At 38.7% G+C, this 25,913-nt stretch overlaps 1 protein-coding gene across 1 annotated transcript in view; it reads left to right on the top strand.

The window, feature by feature from the left end:
- Nucleotides 1-6,788: 6,788 nt before the first annotated feature.
- Nucleotides 6,789-25,913, top strand: part of CDH7 (cadherin 7) — a 106,770-nt gene continuing 87,645 nt past the window's right edge. Inside the window, exon 1 of the mRNA XM_032595439.1 lies at nucleotides 6,789-7,189. Coding sequence (XP_032451330.1) covers nucleotides 6,980-7,189 — 210 coding nt within the window. The 5' untranslated portion in view covers nucleotides 6,789-6,979. The remainder of the gene's footprint in view (nucleotides 7,190-25,913) is intronic.

Here is a 25,913-nt window from a genome sequence, read left to right as displayed (position 1 = left end):
TGTTGATAGTATTTAACTGAGCTAAGCCATCGGTTACTTATATTGAGCTGCAAAGAGAATATTCCACCCTAACTTTGCCACAGAACCTAAAATACGAATATGTTTCCCTTTAACATAACTGATCATCCTCTTGCATAGCTCAAGTTATTTCTAGAAGGCATGTAGCACTTGGAGAGACGCAGTTTAGCATGTATAAGTTAATTGGTAATCAGGCATGTGTTTAAAACTACTCTTGTGTTTGTATGTTAATGTGACTGGCTGAATACGATACATTTCATGCTATTTGTCATGTTGTTGCCTGTAATTTAGTTGGAGCAGGTCCTGGCAGATTTATGCTTTTGCTGATTAGCACTTGGGATGCTGATGCATACAAAATATTTTTGTGTTGTTACGGGATTTTTAGTCCTTGTTTTTAGGTATGAACCAAACATTGTTTTGAGCCTATGATAGTCACTTGCTCTGATTTTGAAAAGTGGCTTCCCCGAGATGTTAAGTGGAGCAGAAAATCCAAGAAAATTTTATACTAATGAATTTGTTTGGGTAAAATAATAGGAGCTATTAAGGTTAAGTGAATAATAAACCATCTACTTGGAAATAATTCTTTGCCACTTAGTTGAACAAAAATAATTGGAACAAAAAAGTAGCACAGTAAAAGTGGTGTCAGGTCAAATAAATGATGTTGATGTAGTAAATAACTACTTGACTGATCCTTACCACGGACCTTTTTTTCTTTTCTTTTTTCCTTTTTGCTTCCATCCACTTAAAATTTCCTTTTGGAGGTTCTCTCTTCTGTTCTTTTGATGAAGGTGCGTTGTGTTGATCCCACTATTATGATTTTCATGTGCTTTTAGTTTGGCAGAAAAAAAAAAAGTTGTATGTTAAAAAATACGAGTTTTATTTTCTGATAGGGATTGCATTCAGTGTGTAGATTGCTTTGGGTAGTACAGACATTTTAGCAATATTTGTCCTTCTAGTCCGTGGGCAGGGAATGTCTTTCCATTTCTTTGTCTCCTCTGGAGTTTCTTTCATCAGTGTTTTATAGTTTTCAGGAAACAGGCCTTTCACCTCTTTGCCAAGTTATGTTTTTTCCTAGGATATTGTATGGGTTTTGGTGCAGTTGTAAGTGGGCTTCATCCCTTACAAGTTTTAGCTTTAAAATGTCAAGAGGAAAACATTTTAAACCTTACTCAGATGTGTGTGTGTGTGTGTGTGTGTGTGTGTGTGTGTGTGTAATCTAAAATTTAATGTATGTATATATATGTATATCTTAAATTTTAGATTATATATATTAGATATATATGCATACATTAAATTTTAAATTACCAGTCCGGTAGCAGCCACTACTGTCTTTCAAACATTGATTGGCTCCTATTCAGTTCTTTTCTCCTTAGGTAGAACCTGTTGTTTTTCTCCCCACAGCTGTAATGCTACCCATTTGTAACTGTCTGGAAGTTGACATAGATCTGTAGAAGTTACCGAAAGTGTGTATATATCCCAACACATCGTTGTTCTGCACTGTCTTTCTTTCTGAGCCAGCACTAGCGAACAGGTCAGCCCTCCAGACCTCCAGTGGGTCACCGCCCCAAGCTTTCCCGCGTAAGACATAATGACACATAACACCGCTTGGATGCAGGGGTCTCTGCTTGTTTCTGATGGGACTTTCCCTCTGTTAGTGGGGACTGTTTCTGATGGGGAAACAGTGGGGACTGTTTCCCTCTGTTAATGGGGACTGTTCCCTTGTTTCTGATGGGACTTTCCCTCTGTTAATATGAAACTCAGGAGGCAGAAAGAAGGGAAAAGACTAGAGGGATGGAGACCTAACTAGGCAGGGTGCAGGGTTTTGCTTTGGGGCACAGATTTGCGAGTCCAAATTTAACCCTTTGTGAGAAATGGCAACAATTGTGATTGGTTGTGTGCTCAAATTCATTTAAATGTAAAAAACAATGTTATTGGGGTGCCTCTCTAAGTGCGGACACTTGTGGGATGATAGGAAGCCTATTTGCAGTAGGGATCTCAAGTTCATGCTTTGATGACTTCTCTTTGAAGACCACGAATAATGGAAGGTTTTTCATAATGCTTCAGAGCCTATCATTTCCTTCATGATCTCTCAGGTCAGGTCAGGATTAGTTGGGTTGACCCGCTGTACTGGTCTTTACCTTGAAAACCAGATCTGGTCGTAAAGGAAGGCAAGGATTTGGGGAAGCCTCATGACGAAGGGTCATCTGCCCTGTGACTTTCCCCCTGCTGTTGTCAGTTGTTCATTCCAGGCAGAGTTATTAGTCACTGTCAACATCGTTGATCAACAATGAATCTCCCCTACTCCAATCACAATCATTCACATGGGAGATTCTGACTATGTGAGTGCATTTCACAGAGGGTATTGTAGAATCATTTATCTGCTTCATAAAAATGAGAATTTTATCCTCCAGTAGTGTACACAAAGTCCTTTAAAATATTTTTGTACTCTATTGAAGACCTTTAAAGAAAGGTAAATTGGGGCGCCTGGGTGGCGCAGTCGGTTAAGCGTCCGACTTCAGCCAGGTCACGATCTCGCGGTCCGTGAGTTCGAGCCCCGCGTCCGGCTCTGGGCTGATGGCTCAGAGCCTGGAGCCTGTTTCCGATTCTGTGTCTCCCTCTCTCTCTGCCCCTCCCCCGTTCATGCTCTGTCTCTCTCTGTCCCAAAAATAAATAAACGTTGAAAAAAAAAAAAAAAGAAAGAAAGGTAAATAAAATTTGGGTCAAGAGCCTTCAACTACTGCAGAAAAATATAATGGACTTTTTTTTTTCCCAAAGTGATTTTGAGTCATAAACATGGAAGAGTTACCAAGGAATTTATATATTGACTTACATGGTTAATTTCCCATATTAAAAACATGAAGTTGATCGTAATGAAAAGAAAATTTGTAAATATGTTCTCAGTGTCAATTGCGTGTGTCTACTTCTGTTCTAGATACTAGGGTGGGTCTTCCTGTTCACCAAGGTTTTTATTAATCACTGCTTTTTTTTTTTTTTTTAATTTTTTTTTTTTCGATGTTTATTTATTTTTTTGGGACACAGAGAGACAGAGCATGAACGGGGGAGGGGCAGAGAGAGAGGGAGACACAGAATCGGAAACAGGCTCCAGGCTCTGAGCCATCAGCCCAGAGCCCGACGCGGGGCTCGAACTCACGGACCGCAAGATCGTGACCTGGCTGAAGTCGGACGCCCAACCGACTGTGCCACCCAGGCGCCCCTTAATCACTGCTTTTAAAACACTTGGTTTTAAATAGGAAAATACAGATCTCTGGTCTCTTTCACAAATATTAACCCAGTGACTATACAGTAACCCATGGTGTGTTTTGTAACTCACTGCTTTTGTATGTTCTGGCTCGTTTGGTAACTTCACAGTCTTGGGTGGAAGAGAAAAGATCTTCAAGAGGCAAGAAGAGTAAAATTTAAACATCTCATGTTAAAATTCCTGCTAAATTTCATAAATGTAAAAAAAATGCTTTTATATTCCTATGGCTTCCTTATATCCTTCTGCCCTTTCATTAATGTGTGCTTTTTCACAGCTTAAAAAAGGCCAGCAAAACCAATTCTATATAATTGTCAAAAGCAGAGAAGTGACATCTGTTAAAAAAAAAAAAAAGACTTTATAATTTAGTTCATCTCCCTCATTTTGCAAATGTGGAAAATGAAATCCCAGAGGGATCTAAGGTCATCTAGCAAATGGTGGAGGTTTTAGGGCAAAGACCCCAGTGATCCTGTTCCTGGTCCAGATTATATTTCTTTTTCTTATTAGTGAACATTTTGAGTGAGCTCAAATCTCTCCAATTCTGATACCAGTCTTTGACGTATAAAAATCACAGAGGACATGCCTTTAGGAAAGAACGTACTGCATTCTTTTTTTTTAAAAGTATTTTGGTGCCATTGTCCATATTCATCTAGATTTTTGGGTTCATGATCCATATGGTTCTCTGGCGGTGACTGGACCTATCGAGAGTGTTTTCATTCAGTGTAAGAGTTGTCTAAAACATCTTCCCATAAAGAACATTGACATGAAAACTAACATTACTTCACAAACTAACTTTAACATAACCAGTATCAAACTGAAAAATATCATCACAATAATAGATAATAACCCCAACAGCTTTTTTTTTTTTTTAAGGCTGTTAGTTGCATCAGGGATCATCCTTAGTTTTTCATGATTTGCTTATTTAATCCTATGAAGTAGATGCAGTTGTTATCTGTTTTGTAAGTTAGAGGCTTACAGCTTCCTCTCTGGAACGCATCTTAGAATTGAAATAATGTGTCCAAGGCTGCATAGCTAAGACAGGGCAGACTCGGAATTCGAATCCTTCTCTGGTGCAGGTGCCCACACTTTTTCTGGGTGTATAATTTTAATAACTCCCCACATACTGGATTCCATTTGCCACTCAGGTTCTTAGAAGTTGGATGTATTTAGGGGCGCCTGGGTGGCTCATTCGGTTGGGCATCCGACTTCAGCTCAAGTTGTGATCTCACGGCTTGTGAGTTCAAGCCCCGTGTCGGGCTCTGTGCTGACAGCTCAGGGCCTGGAGCCTGCTTCGGATTCTGTGTCTCCCTCTCTCTCTGCCCCTCCCCAACTCATGCTCTGTCTGTCTGTCTCTCTGTCTCCCTCTCTGAAGAATAAATAAAACAGTAAAAAATTTTAAAAAGTTGAATGCATTTCACCGTGTAACAGTGTTCTCAAGTTCACTTGAACCATAAAGTGGCCTTAATAATATAACTTAACTATGTTACCTTAAAAAAAATTGTCTTTGGGACCAAAGTATTTATCTCCTGGTTTTTCTGAGAAAACGCATTCTCTCTTGAGGAAGTAGAGCAGCGAAACTGGAATATTCTTTGGCCCCAGGTCTCCTAAGCTCGGCAGTCCTGTGACCACACTCTAACCATCCCCCTCCGTCCCGGAACGTGGTTTTTTGCCACTGGCATGAAGGGAACCACATGACCTTGGCCCTCCCCATGATGACAGCCATTCCCACAAAAGCCACTCAGTATGAGTTCCTGGCTCATCGTAGACTAGTCCATACTAGTTTGTTTCCCAGCAAAGAAAGAAACACCTATGTGCCTTCTTTAACTACAGATAACCTGTGTCTCAGGTGGGTTAGCTCAGACCTCCCGGCAGTGAACTTTCCGCCTGATGGGGGAGTGTGGTGGCTACATGGGAATACAAAGATACGACCCCACGTTACTTCTTGTTTATAATTCTAAGTCTTAGAACAACTAACCCTTCCAGAGTGATTTCTAAATGGACCAGATTCCTTTTTGATGCTGAGATGACCGATCTGGATTTTAGGAGAAGGTGTTCATTGCCCAGGTTATGGTGAATATGCTCCAATAATAATTGGCCTATTCTGGTAGTTGTCCACGTATGTCAGCTGTATGTTGGATTATTCTGCAGTGCCCTCTGGAATTCAGAAGTTGATAGACATATTTTTGACACGAACGTGTTCATTAGAACAGAGATCAAAGTGCAACCTGTTTTTACAGGTGGGTGGACTATTTTAACGTATTTAATACGTTTAATACGTTTCATTTTTCTTCTACAAGATAAGACATTTTCCATAAGCAGGCTTTACTGTCAGAAATCATCTAATGAGTTACAGATACTCTTGTTACAGGAGAGACAGGTAGAAAGATGGAAAGGCTTATAAGGTAAAGACAGTGTATTTTCTCCTTTGATTGGAAACTATCTTTTGGCTTCATGTTCCTAAAACTGTATTTTACCTCCTCTCCCTCAAAAAAAAAGAAAAAAGGCAAATATTAGCCTTCACCTTCATTAGCCTATTGATTTATTTATAGGTAGTCGAATGAATTTACAAACCAAAGTGCAGCATAGTGATTTAAGCATTTTGCCATAAATCCTCATTCCTCTGTGTTTTGGGGTATGTTTGGAAGTTTCTCTTGTAACTGACCTTGTATCTCTTGCATCGTCAAGAGTTCTGCATCCGACACAAGTGGACTTGAGCAGAAAAGTTGTTTTATTCCCATGCTGCTGCTGACGCCTTCTGGGTGCACGCTTGCTGTGAGCGGGGCTCACAAAGACAGCTGAGTCTTCAGACCCCTCTAATGATCTCTTCGTAATCCGTAAATATTTAGGCGAGAAGGCCCTACTGTGTGCACAAGCCCTGCTCTAGGATGTTCGATAAATATTCGTGGGGTAGCAAATGACGGCCATCCTATGGCATAACGTACCAGGCCACACAGCCGACGTGACAATAGGTTTGAAGGGTGGAAAATGGAAACCACTGAGCTTTTCAGCTGATCACAATCAAATCAGAACACATCAAAACAGCTGGTGTTCTGTGACTCAGAATCAATCAACCGGTTTTGAATCACCTCATACCTCTTTATTTCTCTTTACAGTTTCACAGAAGAGATTTAAGCCAGCATATGTCCTTCCCATTTGGTTAAATCCCTGCTTTGAGCAGCTTGGCTTTCATATTCTAATACCAGCGAATGAAACTGACTGTAACATAAAAGAAAAAAAAAATAGTGATAAAGGCCGGCATTAAGATGATTTCTTTAACCGACGTTGCTCCATTTGTATTAAGTAAACCGGGTAATCCTGCATGAGCAGTCTTGGTGTGGTTTAGAAACATGGCACCAGTCGTTGTACGTCTTGAAGTTCATCATCCATATTTTAATGATTATCCAACTCCCGGTATCTGGGGGAAGATCAACAGTAAGTTAGCAAATGAGAGTTAAAAGTTACGATGTATTCTGGTTTCTGACACTGGCTCTTCCTTTTGTTCTGCCAGGTACCTATTACACCATTCTTTGGCGAAGGTTATTCAGCAGTGGTGACCCCTTACAATCGAACACTCTACAAATTATTATCTCTGGACTCCCAGCTGACACCCTGCCGGAGGCAAGAGCTACTGAGCCAACTGGAACTGTGCCTTTTCTCTTGTCAAGGTTTTTTTCTTACACAGGAAAAAGGAAGAAAAAAAAAAAGATGAAGTTGGGCAAAGTGGAGCTCTGCCATTTTCTGCAGCTAATAGCGCTTTTCCTGTGTTTCTCTGGGATGAGTCAAGCAGAGCTCTCCAGGTCCAGATCAAAGCCCTATTTCCAATCAGGGAGGTCCCGGACCAAGCGCAGCTGGGTGTGGAATCAGTTCTTTGTGCTGGAGGAATACATGGGTTCAGACCCTCTCTATGTAGGAAAGGTAGGGCATTTGGCCTTTCAAAGTCGCAAATGATTATTGTGAATGTCTGCGATTGGATGGAGAACTGCTCTTTGTGCTTTGGGGATGGAACACGTAAACTTGTTGCTCCTGTGAAATAGTTCATGAAGTTTTTGGCATTAGTTCCTCTGAAAGTAGAGCCTGGGTTGGTATCCGTACAGTGAGGCCATAATTTAGGGAGTGATGCTTTAGTCCTGCATCCAGACGAGTCCGCAGATGTCTAGTTTACCAGGATTGTGGCACACTGATAAAACTTTTATTTCCAAAATTAGAACAAGAATATTCACTGATAAATGAAGAGTGGTGGTGCTTCTAGCCAGTCGATTTGTTTTTTAGCTTCATTTTTGGGGGTCGGTACGGTGCACACACTAACTTTATGCGTATCTTTCCTTTTCTGATGCTTGCATTTGAAAAACTGCCAAGTGACATTATTGGGTCTGTTGTCCCTCAGTCATGAGCGGTTCTGACCCCCCTTTCCTTAGTGGTGGTCTTGTGTTGGTGGATCTGTGGTTTTGTTTTTTAGATTTTCTTTTTGGTTAAAAAATGAATGCGAACAGAAGTCAGTTTCTAATCGACATTAGACCAAAGGTGGGCACCTTGTGGTACATGGGTTCGGTGGCCACGTCGTCGTCGGAGCCAAATTGGGATGTTTCCCCTCCCGCCACAGATTCTTTCCCTTTGAATACTTGGGCATGGGATTTGCATTCAAATGCTTTCTGAACTGAGGGGACTTTGGAGAGAGCATGGCCTTTCCCCCTATCATCCTTGTATCCTGTTGCCAGTCTCTAGCCTACTGCAAGTTTGATAACGTTCATATTTGTAAAGATATTTGGAATTTCTCGTTTTGGTACTGGTAAAGAGTTTCTAAGTAGAACGCACTGGCAAGATGTCTATACATCCACATTTCTGTACTTTGCCAGTTTTCTGTGTCTATTCTTGATAAAATGGAGCGTAGCACACTGATGAACTTATCTGAGAGAATTTTCAATTTGAGTGCTTGAGGAAGAACCTTTGCCGTTTATTCCACGGATCATTGTTTCATTTGAACATACCTTAAATAAGAGTGAAACATCTGTTTTTGTTGATGAGTATCTGTATAAGTCAAGGTAATCTTCATTATGTTATTTTTCTTTTAATGCCTCTCTATTTTACAAATACCGATACTATATTATAAACAAAAAGGATGAACAAGTTAAGGGTTTCCAGGGATGTGGAGTAGGATATGCCCAATTGTAGCATTTTTCTGACCTAACAAAGAATATGTAAGTACACAGAGCCATTCTGCCTTAACCAGTAGGGTACCATCATATATACTGTGCATGTACTAAATCTCTCTGTCTCAGTCTCTCTTACCCATATTCTCGTAAACGAAGTGAGAGCAGTAATCATTATGCGGTGTTATTGACGAGGAATCTAGCTTTTAATTTCATTCATTTGTAATGAATATTTAACAGATTCATCAAAGTTTGTTTTCAGTAGATAGGTGTATAAAAATCAACTAATTCATAAAGAATCAGTAGTTATTAGCTGAAATCACACTTTTATGGGAATGTAAAATTTTCTAAAGGCAACGAAGATATTCCCATTAATTGAGTTTTAAATGGAGTTGCTTGAATGAGGTTGAGATTTTGAAATCAACATTACTTAAAATTTTTAAAGTGCTCTGATTTTAACTTTTAAAGTTTTCACATCATAATTGAGAGTGCGTATATCGAAATAATCCCTGTAAGTCCATTTAGAATTCTGGAAATGCATGCCCCTGGGTTAAATTCCTAATTCACATAAAGCTACTGGGCAATGCTGATGTCATTTTTCTAAGAGAGATTGTGGGATTCTTTGATTGGTAATGTTATCTGTGCTTCTCTTTCAATTAATCAGCGACCATTGTTTAGTAGATTTTATGTGACAGGAAGCAAGTTTGTGTTTATCTCTTGCAGGCTATATGGGAGTGGGAGTTCAGTATTGCCATTCACAGTAAAAGAATGTCCAGGGTGGTAAATAGGTTAAAAAACCAACCAACCCATGACTGAAAAAAATACAGAAAAAAGACAGTAAAATAATTTGAGATGGAGAGGGAATTTATAGACAAAGCATCAAAAGCTTCAAAGGAACAATTTACATTTGCTTAGGAGGAGGTGGCAGAGAACTTTTGAATACTTTTGGATTGTATGTATGAGATGCCAGAATGAATCTCCTTGGTTTGATGGTCTGAATAAGTAGTTATAACAATGAGTTTGACCTTGGTACATTTTCGATCACTTGGGGTATGTGGAATAAATAGATTTTCCTTTTTTTTTTTTAACTTGAGGAAGGTAATGGGTGTGACCAAAAGTTTTCATAGGACATAGAAAATGAAAAATTATAGATGTAGACGTGGAAGAATGGAGAGACAGATGTTCATGGAAAGGAAAGAAGGAACGCAATCGTTACTTTTTCTGGATGCATATTTAACCTGTAGTAATTGGATGGTCAGACTCTTCGCCTTCCTGACACAATCCAGCTACTTAATTTGGAAAATATAAATAATGACTTTGAACGTGATAGTCTAGTTTGATCACATAATGGATAAATGCAGTGTGTGTCAGATCGACTTCAGTTTTATTGCGGACTCTATGACTTCCTACTCATTGTGGAACTTTGGATAAATTGCCCAATATTACTAAATTTTACTAATATTATTAAAATTTACTAAATATTACTAAAATCAGCTCTAAAATGGGAATAATGAAGGGCGCCTGGGTGGCTGAGTTGCTTCAGCATCTGATTCTTGATTTCAGCTCAGGTCATGATCTTATGATCATGTGATCGAGCCTTGCGTCAGGCTCCATACTTGGGTGTCTCTCTCTCTCTCTCTCTCTCTCTCTCTCTCTCTCTACCCCGTTTCCCCATTCATGCTCTTTCTCTGTCTCTCTCAAAATAAATAATAAAAATTAAAAAAATAAAGACAGTGGGGTTAATAATACCTATAATCCAAGTGTCTTTCTGAGAATAAATGAGATCAAAATATTTGGAACATATATTAATTTAATCTAGACATTCTATTTATCTACTTTACATATACTGTTTATAAAAACAACTGCATTCCAGATGATCTATTGTGTGTCCAGGGTTGTATTTGTTATCCTTCAAGTGAAAGCAGACATCATTTTATGTACTAAATAGTACTTAAACTTTTTGCAGTCATTTAGGAGAATGGTCTGTGTAGGGTGTGCTTAGAAATACAGCACATCTTCATATTTCTTTCTGAGTAGACTATGGCAAAAATATGGTTAGTAAGCAGGTGATTCTTTAAACACAGGGAATTCACATGTCAGAGAGATCGTATCTAATTCTTTAGACCTTCAAATTTGGAGACCATATTTGTGGATGGTGGGCAACAAGATGTATTAAATGAAATTTGGTCATTAGGACATTGAGGCTAATGTGGTTAGAAGATGGCTGGTGCTATTATTATTATTTTAGGCAGTTTCCTGGGTTTGTGTAACATAACAAGTCAAGACCAAAGTAGAACAGTCTGTGGAAGGGGACCAGCAGTGCTTCTAGAACCCTCATCAAGAGACCTCCTTGGTACATACTTCTGGGCTGTGTTAGAATCTGACATTTACCGTTAGCATCCCACTTTATTCTTGTGATACAAATTGATAAACTCATGGATCTAAATATATAGACTTAAGGAAAGAATCACTAGACATTACTGTGGCAGGACTTTTTTATTGAGGCGTAATTGATATATAACATGTATGTATGTAAATATATACACATATATACATGTGTACGTACATATACATACATATATATATAACGTATTATATTGATATATTAGTTTTAGGCTTACAGCATAATGGTTCAATATTTGTATGTATTATGAAATGTTCACTATAGTAAATCTAGTTAAAATCTGTCAGCTTACGCTTTACATTGCTACAATTTTATTTTTTTCTTGTAATGGGAACTTTTTAAGATTTCCCCCCTTAGGAATTTTCAGATATACAGTGGAGTGTCATTAACTATAGTCACCATGCCGTACGGAGTACCGTTTCAAAGACTAATAGTGTGCCCTTCTCTAAGAGTAGCTCTTAATTACTGTCATGACTGTTTTCTTGTCCTTTTACAGGGAGAATTAGGTGGAGAGTCCTCCCCCGCCCCTCCCCCCCCACCCCGTGACTTAATGTCACCCTGAACTGGCTATTTGAAGTACACAGGAAGTAGCAGTTTCCAGCCTTCTCATTGCATCACAATGCACTTTTCTAGATTAGTCTTTTCCTTGCCTTGGCATTTCTCACTAAATGTCCCCTTAACCATCTGACACAAAAAAATTTGTCTACAGAACCACTCGGCCTCTGTTCCAGGTATTAAGTGTTTTTCATCTCTTCTGCCCATAATGGGCTGCTAGCTGATGGCTGTGCTCTGGGCTGTTACTTTCCCTGAAATGTGTGCTTCGTGCCTGTTCCGCGGTCGGCTCTCTAGCTGTTAACATCACTCTTGCCTTTTAGGCTACTCTCCTCTCTTCCCTCCTCATTCAGGCAGAATTTATACCTGTTACCCTGGTCGAAATCAAATATATAAGAAATGCAGTGTGGGATTCACTCTGCTTTAAATTTAAGCTTGCTGGAAAGCGTTGGTGAGCATTTTCCGTGCATTTGATTGCACCTCAGCAATATCTCCTACCAAGAGATTCTCTGTCTCCTGATAACTGAAGCTATGTTCAGCGTTCCAGAAAAGAAATATTCATCTTGAAAATAGGTTGTGTTTAAAAACTGAGTTCTGCATTAGATTCCTTAATGGGGCGAATTTATATTAGATGCACAAAAAGAAAATAATCACACATATTAATTCCTTAGGAAAGAGCATGTTCATCATAGTCAAATTTCTATTTTATAGATTTGGGAGAGCAAGAATGCAAAAGTGTCCTCCAAATCTATAGATGACTTAAAGTTGGCTCCGGTCGTAGAAGACAGCAAAATACAGTTCGTTTGCCCTCTGTATGTATGGAAAACCCCCTTTTCGTATTGTCTTCATAAGCAGAGTGAATTAAGAAGACTCTTGTTCTTATCTTTTTCTTTCTTTGCTAATAGAAATGGAGGGCTCCTGTGGCTTCAAAATGAATTTGGACTTGGATCAGCTCTATGGGATACAAATACGTTTAGATATTTAGAAATACTCTTTTGACAGTTATTTTTAGCTTTTATACTCCAGCATAACTAGTAAGTATTAAATGCATTTTCTTCGCGTAAGATCAATGATTCAGAGTCTTTGTTTATTTCCTTTAAACTATGATGGAAATAAAACATGTCAGTTTTTGCCACTAAAATGAAAAATCCTACCATTAATTTAGTTTAACATTGCTCGTTTTCTCTTTAAAGTTATCTTAGGTTAGAAATGAAGGTTACGATTGCCAAAGGCTTTATCAGGGGAGGCTGCACAGCTCTAGATGGAGGAGAGAGAACTTACAGTTATCAGCCTAATAATAGTCAACCTAGGTAGTGTAGGCTCTAAATTTTGTGAGTATCTGTGTTGGTCAAAGTCACTTAAAAAATGCTGTCATTTTTAATGTGTGTTTTTTTTTTTTTTTTTGGTACGTATTTTACTTGTTGCCCATTGATGGGAGAAGCAAAAATTAATGTTCATTCTATACCACTGTGTTTTTATGTAGTATGAAGCTGTGTTTTTAAGTGCAAACGACAAGAGATAATGTAAAATGATGTTATCAGGCACTTTCTATACTAAGTGCACTGTAATTGTTTGACAAGCTCTATATGCAGGGCTTATTGATAGAGTCACAGAAATTGCAGCAGTCTCCGTAACTCACCAAGATAATTGACAGATTTAGATAAATAGCAGGGCGGTCACTGAGCCTTTGCTGGTTCAAGCATATGGATAAGAACTGTATTGGAAGAAATTTCATCCTGATCATTTTGCATGATTTGTATTGATTATCTGTCATAATGATTATGGTCACCAGAGCGAAATTGTAGTTTGTATGAATATGCTTAACATTATCTCCCCCAAACTCACTTTGGCATGCTGTAAAGCCTGTCTTAACGTTCTCTTCTTTTTTCTCTCTCCTTTTTCTTCTTCAAATGCTTACCAAGGGCCTATTCTATGATAGGTATTGTGTTAGGTAGGAGAGTTAAAACACACACACACGCGCGTGCGCGCGCGCACACACACACACACACACACACACACCCCACTCTTCTCCTTCATAAAATTTAGTCTGGTTGATAAGCCAAGAAGGTAACCAGATGGCATGGGGAAGCAGTAAATTCTACAGGTAATCTACAGCTGTGGAGGTGGGAAAAACAGAGGAACTAATTCATGCATCCGTGAACAAATGCTTGCATGAGGATACCTGACATACCTCTGTGATTTCATAATCCTTTTATACAATCTTCAAACCAAAGCAATAAAAAAATACTTTCTTTTAACGTAGGACAGAGTCTTTTAAAATTATATTGGGGGGAAACTTTATGCAGTAGAAACATCAATAAATAGAAACCCTAGGTTATATACTTACAAGTTCCTTGTTTTTGAGCACTGTTCTAAAACATAATAAAATGTTATCCTCACAAATATAAAATGGATATCAAATAGGTAAACACTTTAGAATTTTTATTTTAAAATAACTTCGGACTTACAAAAGGTTGCAGAGTACTTTTCCCAAACCCATCCTTTCCAAATGTTAGTATTGGACACGACTATACTTAATATTTAAACCATGAAATTAACATGGATATATTACTATTTACAACAAATTGTAGTCAAAAATTTCCAACTATTACAATAAAGTAAAGCAAAAGTTTGGAATTGCGAGTAGCTTGTTTTGAGAGTATTCTGCAAGTCGAGCAAACGTTTCTAACAAATTTTAACTTGATAGATGAGTGATGTCTTGCAATATGAATAGTGCATGATGCCGAACATCACACGATCACAACTGTGCCAATGGTTCTTGAAATTTGCTTTTGCATACAAATGCTTTGGATTACAAGCATGTTTCCAGAACCAATTAGGCTTGCAAACCAAGGTTTTACTGTACTTTGTCTGATAGGAGCCTACCTAGTATCACATTTCACACTTATTTTGTGATCTGGGTCTTTTCCAGTCTGGGATGGTTCATCAGTCTTTCATTGTCATTCTTGACCAGTGATTTGGTAGCATATTTAAAAATTTTTTTTTAATGTTTATTTATTTTTGAGAGAGAGAGAGAATGGGAAAGGGACATAGAAGGAAACAAAGAATCTGAAGCAGCCTCCAGGCTCCAAGCTGTGAGCTAGCACAGAGCCCGATGTGAGGCTCGAGCCCACAAACTGTGAGATCATGACCTGAGCTGAAGTCAGACGCGTAACCAACTGAGCTACCCAGGAGCCCCTTGGTAGCATATTTTCCGATCTGGCTTAGTTTCACGTTTCTTCCTAATGGAGACATTTTAGGTGATGTATTGACAAGGATGCCACAGAGGGGATGTTGTTCACTCCTCAGTGCCTTTTGTCAGGAGGACGTTGATACGATTCATTAGTGGTGATGTTGACTTTGGTCACTTAGTTAATGTGCTGTCTCTAGGTTCTTCTGAAAATACATGTGAAAGTTTCGAAATCTTAAAGGAGGTATAAAATTATTTAAGCTGTCACTATGGATTAGAATAAATACTACCACTGGTTTGAAGGGGCTTCTTGGGTGACGGCCCATTCATTGTCCATTTTTAGGGATGAGGGCGTCGTTTCATGGGTCGAATTTAAATCTGTAATACAATCAGGTAATGTCCACAATTTTACATAGAAATTGATCTTATTCTCCCAAAGCACATCAATTTAGTATGTCTCAGGGAAATTGATATTTTTTTTTTCTTTTGAACCAGGCAACAATAATCTCTAAAGTCCAGGATTCCAATAAGATATTTACTGACATAGAGTTACAAGAGCTTTCTCTCCCATTGTTTACAAAAAATAAAGAGCTGTTTTACATTGGAAGGTATGCCACAAATACTTAACCCTCATAATTGTAAATTGTAAATATCGTTTGAGAAAATAATAGATACTCAGGTTTCGCTAAGGTAGAAAAAGTAGCTCAAGAGAGTGCCATCAGATGTCTTACATTTTAATATATTCACAGGAGAATTGAAATCTAAACAGTGAAGAGAATTATATTTAGTGTTTGAAAAGATTTAGTAATGACAGTTTCTTCTAATGATTCTTTTAAGAGCCTATAAAATTTCTGTTTCATAGTGAATGCTGATTAAATCTTCAGCGTTAGAAAGGAACCATTCTTATATCAGAAATGAGATTATTGATACATTTGGAAGTAAAACAAGAAAGGGAGCAACCATTAGAGCTATAATTTAGAAGAGTTAGAAAACAAATATGGATGCTTATATCAATTCTCAGAAGTAAACTTCTGGAAAAATGTTAATAAGATATTTTAGGTCTATAAAATATTTTGTTTTCTTGCAAAGTATCAGATTCAGTTGTGCTACTGCTGAGCCCTTTTAACAAATGTTTTTGAAACTTCTGCCTTTACAAACGGCACGTGTTCAAGAAGGAACAAATACATTTACAGTGCTCTCAAATCATACTACTTACTAAAATTTAACAAATCTTGAAGGTGAATATGGTTGGAATGATAATATGGTTGGAATGATAATCTAATGGAGAGATTACGTGGTATTTAGTCAGGATGCAGAAATATTAAAAATGAACCCTAGAACTGAAATCTTCAGAAAAGGGTTGCAAAGAGAACAAACTATTGAGAGTCTGGGAAGAAAATGTTTAGGACTTTTATTCCATTTTATTAAAAAAAAACTGCCATCCTTCAAAAATTCTCATTTTTGGATATAATACACTTCAGGAGTTTTTAACTGATAAAAGTACCATTTCAAACAAGCGGGGTGACCATTAGCCCAACCCAGAAGGGGTTGTAAAAGAGAGATCAAGGAGTGTTTGTAACCAGTTGGCCCTACCTACATTGCAGCACAGTATTCCATTCCGTGGTATGGGCTCGTGGAGCATTTGTTAGGTTGGCCTGGACCAAGATAGGTTCCAAAATCAACGTAGCTTACTTTTGCATCTCATGGCTTAACATTTCACTGGAAGGGAAGGTCTGAACATACCTCAGTCGGTGACATCTAGAGAAAAGGAAATGGCCGGGAAAATACTCATGCTGGACTCAGCCAGCCTTGGGTCTTCTTAGGCCGAGAGCCTGGAAGTTGTCTTTAGAACTGTCACCACACAAGCAAAAGAGAGAGAGCCCAAAAGATGTGTGTTTGGTTGAGGGGTGGGGTGGGGCAGTGCAATAGAGTAAGGTGAGGCCATCTCCATTCCTTGTTAAATTAGAATCCTCGTCTTCTGTAAGATAAATGCAGACTAATTTCTCAAGATGGGGCTGTGTTACCGGAATGGCAATTACAAGAACCAAAATGATTAACATCATTCTGGCAAGTTTTGTGTGTAAACAGTGTGCAATTATCTGATAAGAATGCTTCCCTTAGAATATTTACTTATCTTCTTAGTTAAAATGCTGACATGTTTTAAGGTATTTAACTGAAAACACACAATCAAGATTTGGACAACACATACATAATGCTCTCAACAGATGTGGGTTTGAAAGATTTGTGATGATCACTAGTGAAATTAGTCAAACCCTACTTAAATTAGATTTTGCTCATTTGTGAGTCATTTAAGGGTCCACACTGGAGCAGAATGTGTGTGGCGAGTAAAAGATTACACATCCTGCACTTGGTTTGAAATGAAGAAGAAGTAAAAGTCAGCATTTCCTTTTTCACAACATATTGGAAAAACTCAGTTCTGTATCTCACACCCACTCTATCCTTGACACAGTTTATATAATTTTCTCAACTGAATCATAACAGAGCTGAATTTAGGCCGCTAGCTAATTTTGCTTATTCAGGGGAAGCAGATACTGGTGAGCCATAGTCTTTGGGATTCAGTGTAATTATATATAAGAGAAGTGAAGCTATCAACAGTTAAGACTGATTGCTAGTCACACATGGAGTCTAAAGAGACCCAGAGCCACGTCGAAAATAAGGTGACTGGAGTTGTGCAGCAGATACACGACCTCGGAGACGTTGTTTTTTTACAAAGATTGGTATCGAACGATGGCATGGCATCATGAAGCTTGACACTGAAATTAAAAACACAAGCTTTGTTGCCAAGGCTAAGTTATCTCTTTGGCTGATCCTTATAACATCTGCAAGTAGACTTTTACCTGTGGCATAACAGCTCTGTTCGGTACATTTGGAAGAGCAGTTGTGGGGTGTAATGATCCGAAACGAGGCTGTTTGTCCCACTGATTAGATCGTGTGTTGGAAACGTGAGTACAATTGATGATGGAAAGTATATACCAATGAATGAGGACTCGTAGTAAGGGTCAGAGGGAGGCGATGCGTTCGGTTTCCGATCCAATTAAGATTTCACTGTGGCACTGATGCTGAAAAACATAGAGACTAATATTCAAACTATTAACATCTTGTAATATACGTAGTTGAGTGCCACTCTCTTCACACCCTCTGTGGCTTCTGACTTATGTTTAAGTTTGAGTCTTCCATAAATTCTGGGCACACTGACAGAGTCCAGTCTGATACAGTACTCCATTTTTTGTTTTCTAGCCAGAGCTAAAAGGATGTGTGGGAGAAATGGAAGCTTTAAGGAGGAAGGATTTTAAGTTACTCGAGGGGCTTCACCAGTTATGCAATAGCTTCTTTACTGTTTTTCCAAGCCGTGACCTCTCTTGGAATTTAGCAAAAAAAAAAAAAAAAAAAAAAAATCTTGTGTGTAATTTTGGCTATGAAATATGCATTATCGCATTTTTTTACACACATCACGTGTATCTTTAATGTGGAAATCCAAATATTATGTAAACATAAGATATTTTCAGCAAAAAGAAAAGACCCTTATTTTTACTTGTTTTTCATATTAGAGCTGCCTGGGGCTTTCAGGCTCGTTTACTATAATCTCTGAATTTAGAATTTATTTTTAATGTTTGTTTATTTTTGTGAGAGAGGGAGAGAACGCTGGGGGAGTGGCAGAGGGAGACAGGATCCCAAGCAGGCTCCGCGCCGACAACAGAGAGCCCGACGCGGGGCTTGAACTCACGAAACACGAGGTCATGACCAGAGCCAAAGTTGGACGCTTAACGGAGCCACCCAGGTGTCCCAATTCAGAAATTTCTTATACAGTTTCTCTGATGGCTGATCAGGGAGATCAGGTAGCTTCAGGTCTCTTTTAGTTGGTGCACGAATGGTGGTGGAAACACACATTTCAGTCGTGTGCACTGGGTTTGAGTCCTGACTCCCACCCCTGGAGACTGGTGACTTTGAGCAAATAGCTTATTTTTTTGATTCATTCACTTCTAAAATAGGAACAAAATATTCATCTCACAAGGCTTTTGAAACCATAAAAAGTGTTAATATGAAAGCATAAAATAAAGTATAAAAGTGAGCGAATATATTTACAGAAGCGACTGAGCTTCATGAAGAAAGGGGTCTTGTCCACTCCAAAAGCGACTGGCAGCTATTAAATGTGCTGGAAGCTTCTGGAATCGTGAGGCACCGGGGTTGTGTTGAGGACAGTTTTAGGACCAATAATACGGACGACACTTATTTTTAGGAACCTGAATTACATCTGGCTATTGAAATGTTTGAAGGCAGGTATTTCCCAGCCCAACTCCCATTTGAAATAATGCTTGAAAAGATTAAGTAACGTTATCTCAAGCATTCCTTTTATGACATTGTTTCCAGAATTTTCGTCAGACTTAGCTGTGCTTGTTTCTCAGTGTCTCAAAATTTGACAACCAGGATTAAACGTCAGTAATTCATAACCGATCCATTAGGTTCAAAACAAGAAAAATTGAGATTTTTATTCCCATTGGTATGAATTCCGTCATCGACACAGGCCATGATTGTATTACTTTTCTTTTTTAATTTTTTAATGTTTATTTTTAAGAGCGCGTGAGCAGAGGAGGGGCAGAGAGAGAGAGAGGGAGACCCAGAATCTGAAGCCTGTGAGCAGAGCCTGACGTGGGGCTCAAACTCACATACGACAAGATCATGACCTGAGCCAAAGTCGGAAGATTAACCGACTGAGCCACCCAGGCGCCCAGCATTACTTATTATTCTTATTGCTAGTATTATTATTATCGTCTCTTAGAGAAAACAATGCAGAAAAATCAGGGTTTAAAACTCAATGTATATGATCATAAAATAGTGAATATACAAAAGGAAGCTCTAATAAAATTGAATATTAACTAGGAATGCCAAAGTTGATCTCTCCAAATTGTGTTTTCCTCAGAAAAGTGTTAAATGAGCCTAGTTTCTCTTCTTCCAGAGCATACTCTGAAAACTTCCTCCCAGGCTGCCAATGTGGGCTTTCTCATACGCTTCCTTTCGGGTGTCTCTGCATTTTCCTTTGGTCTTATGAGTTACACCTCTATAATTCCTATGATGGCTTGGCCCTGCTTTAAAATCTGCCGTGAAACCGGAACAAGAAATACATAAAGAGAATAGAGGTGAGGGGAAGGAGATAGATTATTTTGGAGCTGTCTGGAGATTAAGTGCAAAAGATAGAAGGAATAGTTCAGTTGGTTTTCTTTTTTTTTTTTAATCTTTTTTTTTTTTTTAATTTTTTTTAACGTTTATTTATTTTTGAGACAGAGAGAGACAGAGCATGAACGGGGGAGGGTCAGAGAGAGGGAGACACAGAATCTGAAGCAGGCTCCAGGCTCTGAGCTGTCAGCACAGAGCGCGACGCAGGGCTCGAACTCACGGACCGCGAGATCATGACCTGAGCCGAAGTCGGCCGCTCAACCGACTGAGCCACCCAGGCGCCCCTTTTAAATCTTTTTTTAATATTTATTTCTGAGACAGAGACAGAGCATGAGTGGGGGAGGGGCAGAGAGAGAGGGAGACACAGATTCCAAAGCGGGCTCCAGGCTCTGAGCTGTGGGCACAGAGCCCGACGTGGGGCTCGAACTCCCGAGCCGTGAGATCATGACCTGAGCCGAAGTAGGTCATTCAACCGACTGAGCCACCCAGGCGCCCCCAGTTGGTTTTCTGATAAATATGTAGAGGATAAAAGGAAACTGGGTTTAGACTCCACAAGCAAGGGCTTTATAAGAGTAGGAAAGAAATTGTTGTTTGTTTGCTTTTCGTTTTGTTTTCTCAAAGGGAACTGGACACTATGCAGCTCTTTACACATTATGTGGTCTTCTTTGGGTAGACTACCTAAAATGAGTGGTAATGAGTTGATAAATTAGGCTAGGGCATAGAGAGGAAGTTTAGCCTAATTTTTTTTTTTTAATATATGAAATTTATTGTCAAATTGGTTTCCATACAACACCCAGTGCTCATCCCAAAAGGTGCCCTCCTCAATACCCATCACCCACCCTCTCCTCCCTCCCACCCCCCATCAACCCTCAGTTTGTTCTCAGTTAGCCTAATTGTTAAATCCTACTTCAGGCTCATAACTCGGGAAGATCTGAGTGTGAATCTCAGCAGCATCATTTACTGGGAAATTAATCCGTTTCTGTCTGCTTCATCTCTGTAAATGGGTTAATAATAGGCCTCCTGTAATACAGTTGTTAGAACTAAATAAGGTAAATATAAGTGCTTCATGTTTGAAACACGGGAAACATTAAGGGTTATCTGTTATTGTTAATAATAGTGAAAATATTTTCACTCCACTTTCAATCTCTACTTTCTCAGTTTGGTGTTTTCTTTTTAAGGAATATGTATTTTAAACAAACTATAGTCTAAGGAGAAAACAAGGAGAAACCCAAGCAGGATTCATCACATTATTGTACTTTGTGACCACAGCTAAGTCCTTTATATATGTTTTTGTTTGTTTGAGAGAGAGAGACAGAGAATCCCAAGTAGACTCCACGCCCGGTGCAGAGCCCAATGGGGCTTGATTTCAAGACTGTGACATCACAACTGAGCCACCCACAGAAAGGTCATTTAAATCACCTTCCTTATTCTTTTATCTATCACAGAGGGACAGACAATCCCCCTGGGCCACGAAATAGACCCCAAACCTCCAGCAGATGACCTGTATTAAAGTGCTTTGAAATATATGAAGCATGAAACTTGAAAGCTATTTCTGATGGGAAGAAAAATTACCAGTTATAGTTATAAAATATTAGGGTAGAAACGGAATTTGCAATTCCTATGCTTTTTCTTTTTTTTTTTTTTTTGGTAATTGATAAGTGATACTTTGATATGTACCGTAAAAATGCTTTCAGGATTTTGTTGCTGTTTTAAATATTATATATTCAGGATCAAATCAGATTTAAAATTACATAAGACAGCTTTTCAGACCGTACATTAGCAGAAAGGTTAGAGCGTACACACACACACACACACACACACACACACACACACAGGATTGCTTTATTCTCAAACTCTTTCCAAATCTAGAAAGTTAATGACATCTTTGAGAGTTTAGGAGGCAAGAGATTCCAGTGGTGTTAGAATTCTACTGAAGAAGAGGGATGTTTGATGGAATTAGGTAAATGAGGTTGCTTGTTAATCTGCTATTTTTTTCTCCAATCGGCTATTTTTTTGACCATGCCTTGGGTTCGCACTTCATTTTTATTTGGTCTGAAGTTTGGCTGGAACCAATTGCTAGGGTGTGCCCATCTAGTACTCCATTGAGTTCTGAATGCAAAAACTAAGTTCAACTAATTCATTTTAGTTCCAAAACTGGTAGCATTTACACATCTCCAGCTTAAGTATTGAGAATACTGCTTGCATAACATTTTTGGAGTAGTAAAATTCTGACATTTTGAGAGAAGAAAAGGTATTGGACGTCTTGATGTAATTTGAATATTTGTATAAACATGTATTTTTTTCCTTCTCGTCATTGGATAAATAGAAACCAAATATTTTGCAATTCTGATAGTTTTGCCAGGGCACAAGAGGTGGGATAGAGAGTGTTCATATTCGGAAATACTACCAGCTTCTAGGAACTGCCATTGCAAAGAATGTGTTCAGGCTGGCAGGTGTTCTAGAATATGATTAAAGAAAAAAAAAACAGGAAAAACAAGGCCATAGGTTATTTTTCCTTTTTTTTTTTTTATAAATTAAAAAAAAAGTGAAAGACGAGATTTTGAAATAAGTGATCCAAAGGATATGTGTTACAGAAGGAGAAGGGCGTTTTTAAATTCAGTTCTACAATATAAAGGTGAAGAAATGCTTCTGTAGCTAGAATTTTTTCATGTACAGAAATCATGATTTCAGTTCACTGTATCCAAATGAAAGCCATGTGAGTTTTAGGGCAATTTGTATGCAGTTTAACCATGAAAAACCACAAGGTTTCTAGATGAAATGAATGCTAAAGCCACCCTAAAGCTCCTAGGATGCTTATTGATGTTTGCAATGAGGCTAGCTTATGGGCAAAAAGAAAAACTTCTCAGGCTGGATGGAGCAAATTCATCCATTCAGAGGGATAAGTTTATGTTTTATCCATCCAAACATAAGCATCTAGTTGAGTGGAGAGAATACATATCCGGACTTCACAAACTCTTTACTACGGATTGACCCCGTGACTTAGGGTAATTTTTTTCCTTTATCCCCTGCCCAGAGGAAGTGAGAATTCTAATAAGGCACAAGCTGCTCTCACACACCACCAGACTCTAACTGTGACTCAAGTTAACAATAAGTGTACATAAAACATGACACATTTCCGTAAAAATAAATGCACACAAAACTAGTCAAGTGTCCCTTTTGGTGGATCTGTAACAGTGTCTGCTTAAAGGAAATAAACCCTTTACTTGTGTCTATTTTAGTTTTGATTATATCTCATTGAAAGGTGTCATCAGCCTTTTAATGATTTTAATCTGTTTTTTTTCAGGGAGTCAGTGACTTTTCCTTTGTGTTTACTTTATGCTGATCTGCAACTAAATGCTATACCTAAGTGTCTGTCATTGCTTTAATTGAGAACTGATGCTGTGCTGATTCAACAGTACCTTACACTGAACTCACATACACCTGCACAGAGAAAACTGTTTTAATTTTGTTGCCAGGAATCTATGACCTCCTTCTTTTTTCTTTTATTCTACCACCAGAACTCGCATGAATGAGAGTAAGCACTTCTTTATTTTTTATTGTTTTTATTTTTGAGGGAGAGAGAGAGAGAGAGACGCTGAGTGGGAGCAGGGGAGGGGCAGCGAAAGAGGGAGACACAGAATCCAAAGTAGGCTCTAGGCTCTGAGCTGTCAGCACAGAGCCCGATGCAGGGCTCGAACTCGTGAACCACGAGATCATGCCCTGAGCCGAAGTCGGACACTTAACCGACGGAGCTACCCAGGCTTCCTGAGTGAGCACCTCTTTAAATGTTGTGCCCTTGGTGCCTCATCCTTTGGATGGCTCTTGCTCTCAGGGAAACAGAAGGGCAGGGTTAATACTTGCCTAAAACTGAGACTGAGTTGGTCCTTAAATCGTGTGCCCTTAACTGCCTAACTCGCTTCCCGCTGGTCACGACCTTTTGGCAGAGAGGCAAAAAAGAGGACTTTCCTCTCTCAATCTCTGACTCAGTTGCACTAGTGTGGTCTACGTTTGAATCACATATGGTCTCACCAAAACTTGTTGGAAGTCAGTGGAACTATAAAGTATAAGCACAGAACAGCTTAAGATGCGATAGAATGGGCAGCGTTGACCGCCTCTTTGAGTGTTTTAGAAGGAACATCTGCCAAGCTCGAATTCCGTCTCATGGATACACCATTGCCGTTTTATCAGAGAGTTGACAGTGAATCCTCAGATCTGATGGTCCTGTCTAGTCCCCTTTACTTAGATTGGCCCCGTTCAATCTTTTGTTTTCTTCTGTCTCAGACGTGCTGAATTTTATAGCAATGACAATCAGTAGATGATAAAAAATAATTGAGAAGAGAACCCTTGACTTAAGTAAGAAATCAGGTTAATAACACTTAATTCTTTCTCTCAAGTCGCATGAATATAATCTGACCGTACATATACATTTTATGTAAATCTATGCAAATGTACATAGGATAACTTTTTACTGTGAAGTACTATTTGAATGTGGTTTCTTGGTACAAGTTTAGAGCTATTTCGCTTGAGAAAAAAATAATTTTGTGTTTACAAGTTAACCTTTTACACATTTTAAGAGGCAGTGCTGTCAGAAAGAAGGAAATATACAATAGAATAGGTGGAATTCAAGCTCATTTTTAAGCTCTTTTTACTTTCGCCATTTCCACTCTTCTCTCTTCCCTCTGTCCATCCCTCATTTCCTTACACTCTGTCTACCACATTTTAATATCTGACACTCAGGATATTAAGAGTTACTATCTTAAATAGGGCAAAGGACCTTGCTTTCTACCCTGTTGATTAACTTTTATCTGTAGGTAGAAATGGAATTTAACATTAACAGAAGTCTTAAAGTGGAACACAATTTTCCATTGGATGGGTGGTTATGCAGTTAATGCTTACTTTTTATGGTAATTAAGTTTTTTATAAAGTTGCCACAAACACTGAATTAGAAAATACTGAACCATTGCTCCTGGGGAAACCACCTAACTGGTCACATTTTCATCTTGTGATCACCCTATAACCTTGTTTTATGAGTTTCTGTTCAAAGACACCTAGACAGATAGATACGTAGTTGGTGGATCATTAGCACTGAGCACATGTCCAACGGCACTAACTCATGCCTTAACAAAGCTTAACTAACGTACATTTTTTGCCCCTGAGGCACATCATAGCCCTCTTGCATCTGGAAACACTAGACAGCACTTTAGCAGTATGTGGAGGTGGTGGTGGGGGGCGGGGGCAATTTTAAACCTCAAAGGCACCAACGAAAAGCACAAAATATGAAAATGTGGTACTATATAGACTTGAAAAAGTACACTTGTTTGCAACATGAGAGCTGAAACGGGAAGGCAGAGCAGTAACTTGTTCAGCCGTAGTTGGGCACCGATGAACAAGGAGACTCCCAATTTATTGCTGCTCGGCGCATGTCCACGAATGACCAAGAACATGTACATTTTAGTGAGGAGGCAAGTTCACAAATGCAGAATCCGGGATATTGAAGAATCACCGTATCCACAGTAACAAAGAGAATACGCAGAAGTCCTATTTTGAGCACGATGTATGAACACTTTAATAGTGTCATTAGGCAACACGTTTCTGCAAGTAAACAAACCAGAGGAAAAGTAAATTGATAACGATGAAGATAATTTAAATAGTTATGAAAGAAATAGCAGTTGGAAATTCTGAAAAGCCCAAAACATCACTGACAATACATTATCCTTTCTGGAAACGGTAGGGTTTTCAGTTAATTACGTGCGAATATTCGACCTAGGAGGTTGGCAAAAATGTGCTGTTTCATAATAACCATATTTCTTATAGAATGGTGTGTTAGAATCCATAAACAATAACCATATTCTAATTTCACTGTATAAATACCAAATTTATTTAGGGGCTAGTACTAACCCCTAGTGGTATAAAAGTTTGTATGGAAAATTTAATGGTACAGAAATTCCTACTGAAATTCTGACCCATCTCCTTATGGCCCCTCCAGAGAAAGTTGGTGGGCTGAAGAAAATACCTTAAGGATCTTTGACTTAGACGCTGCAAAGAGTGCTCACAAATGTCTGATGTCATATTTTATCACCTTGGTCTTTTTGGTGGGAATCCTGAGCAGAATAAGTTAGGCAAGAGTGATAACAGCTGAAAGTACCCACGGAG

Source organism: Lynx canadensis, chromosome D3, assembly GCF_007474595.2.
Source record: "Lynx canadensis isolate LIC74 chromosome D3, mLynCan4.pri.v2, whole genome shotgun sequence".
NCBI classification, from domain to species: domain Eukaryota; kingdom Metazoa; phylum Chordata; class Mammalia; order Carnivora; family Felidae; genus Lynx; species Lynx canadensis.
The sequence above is the reverse complement of the archived record's forward strand: the minus strand, read 5'-3'. Positions and strand labels throughout refer to the sequence as shown.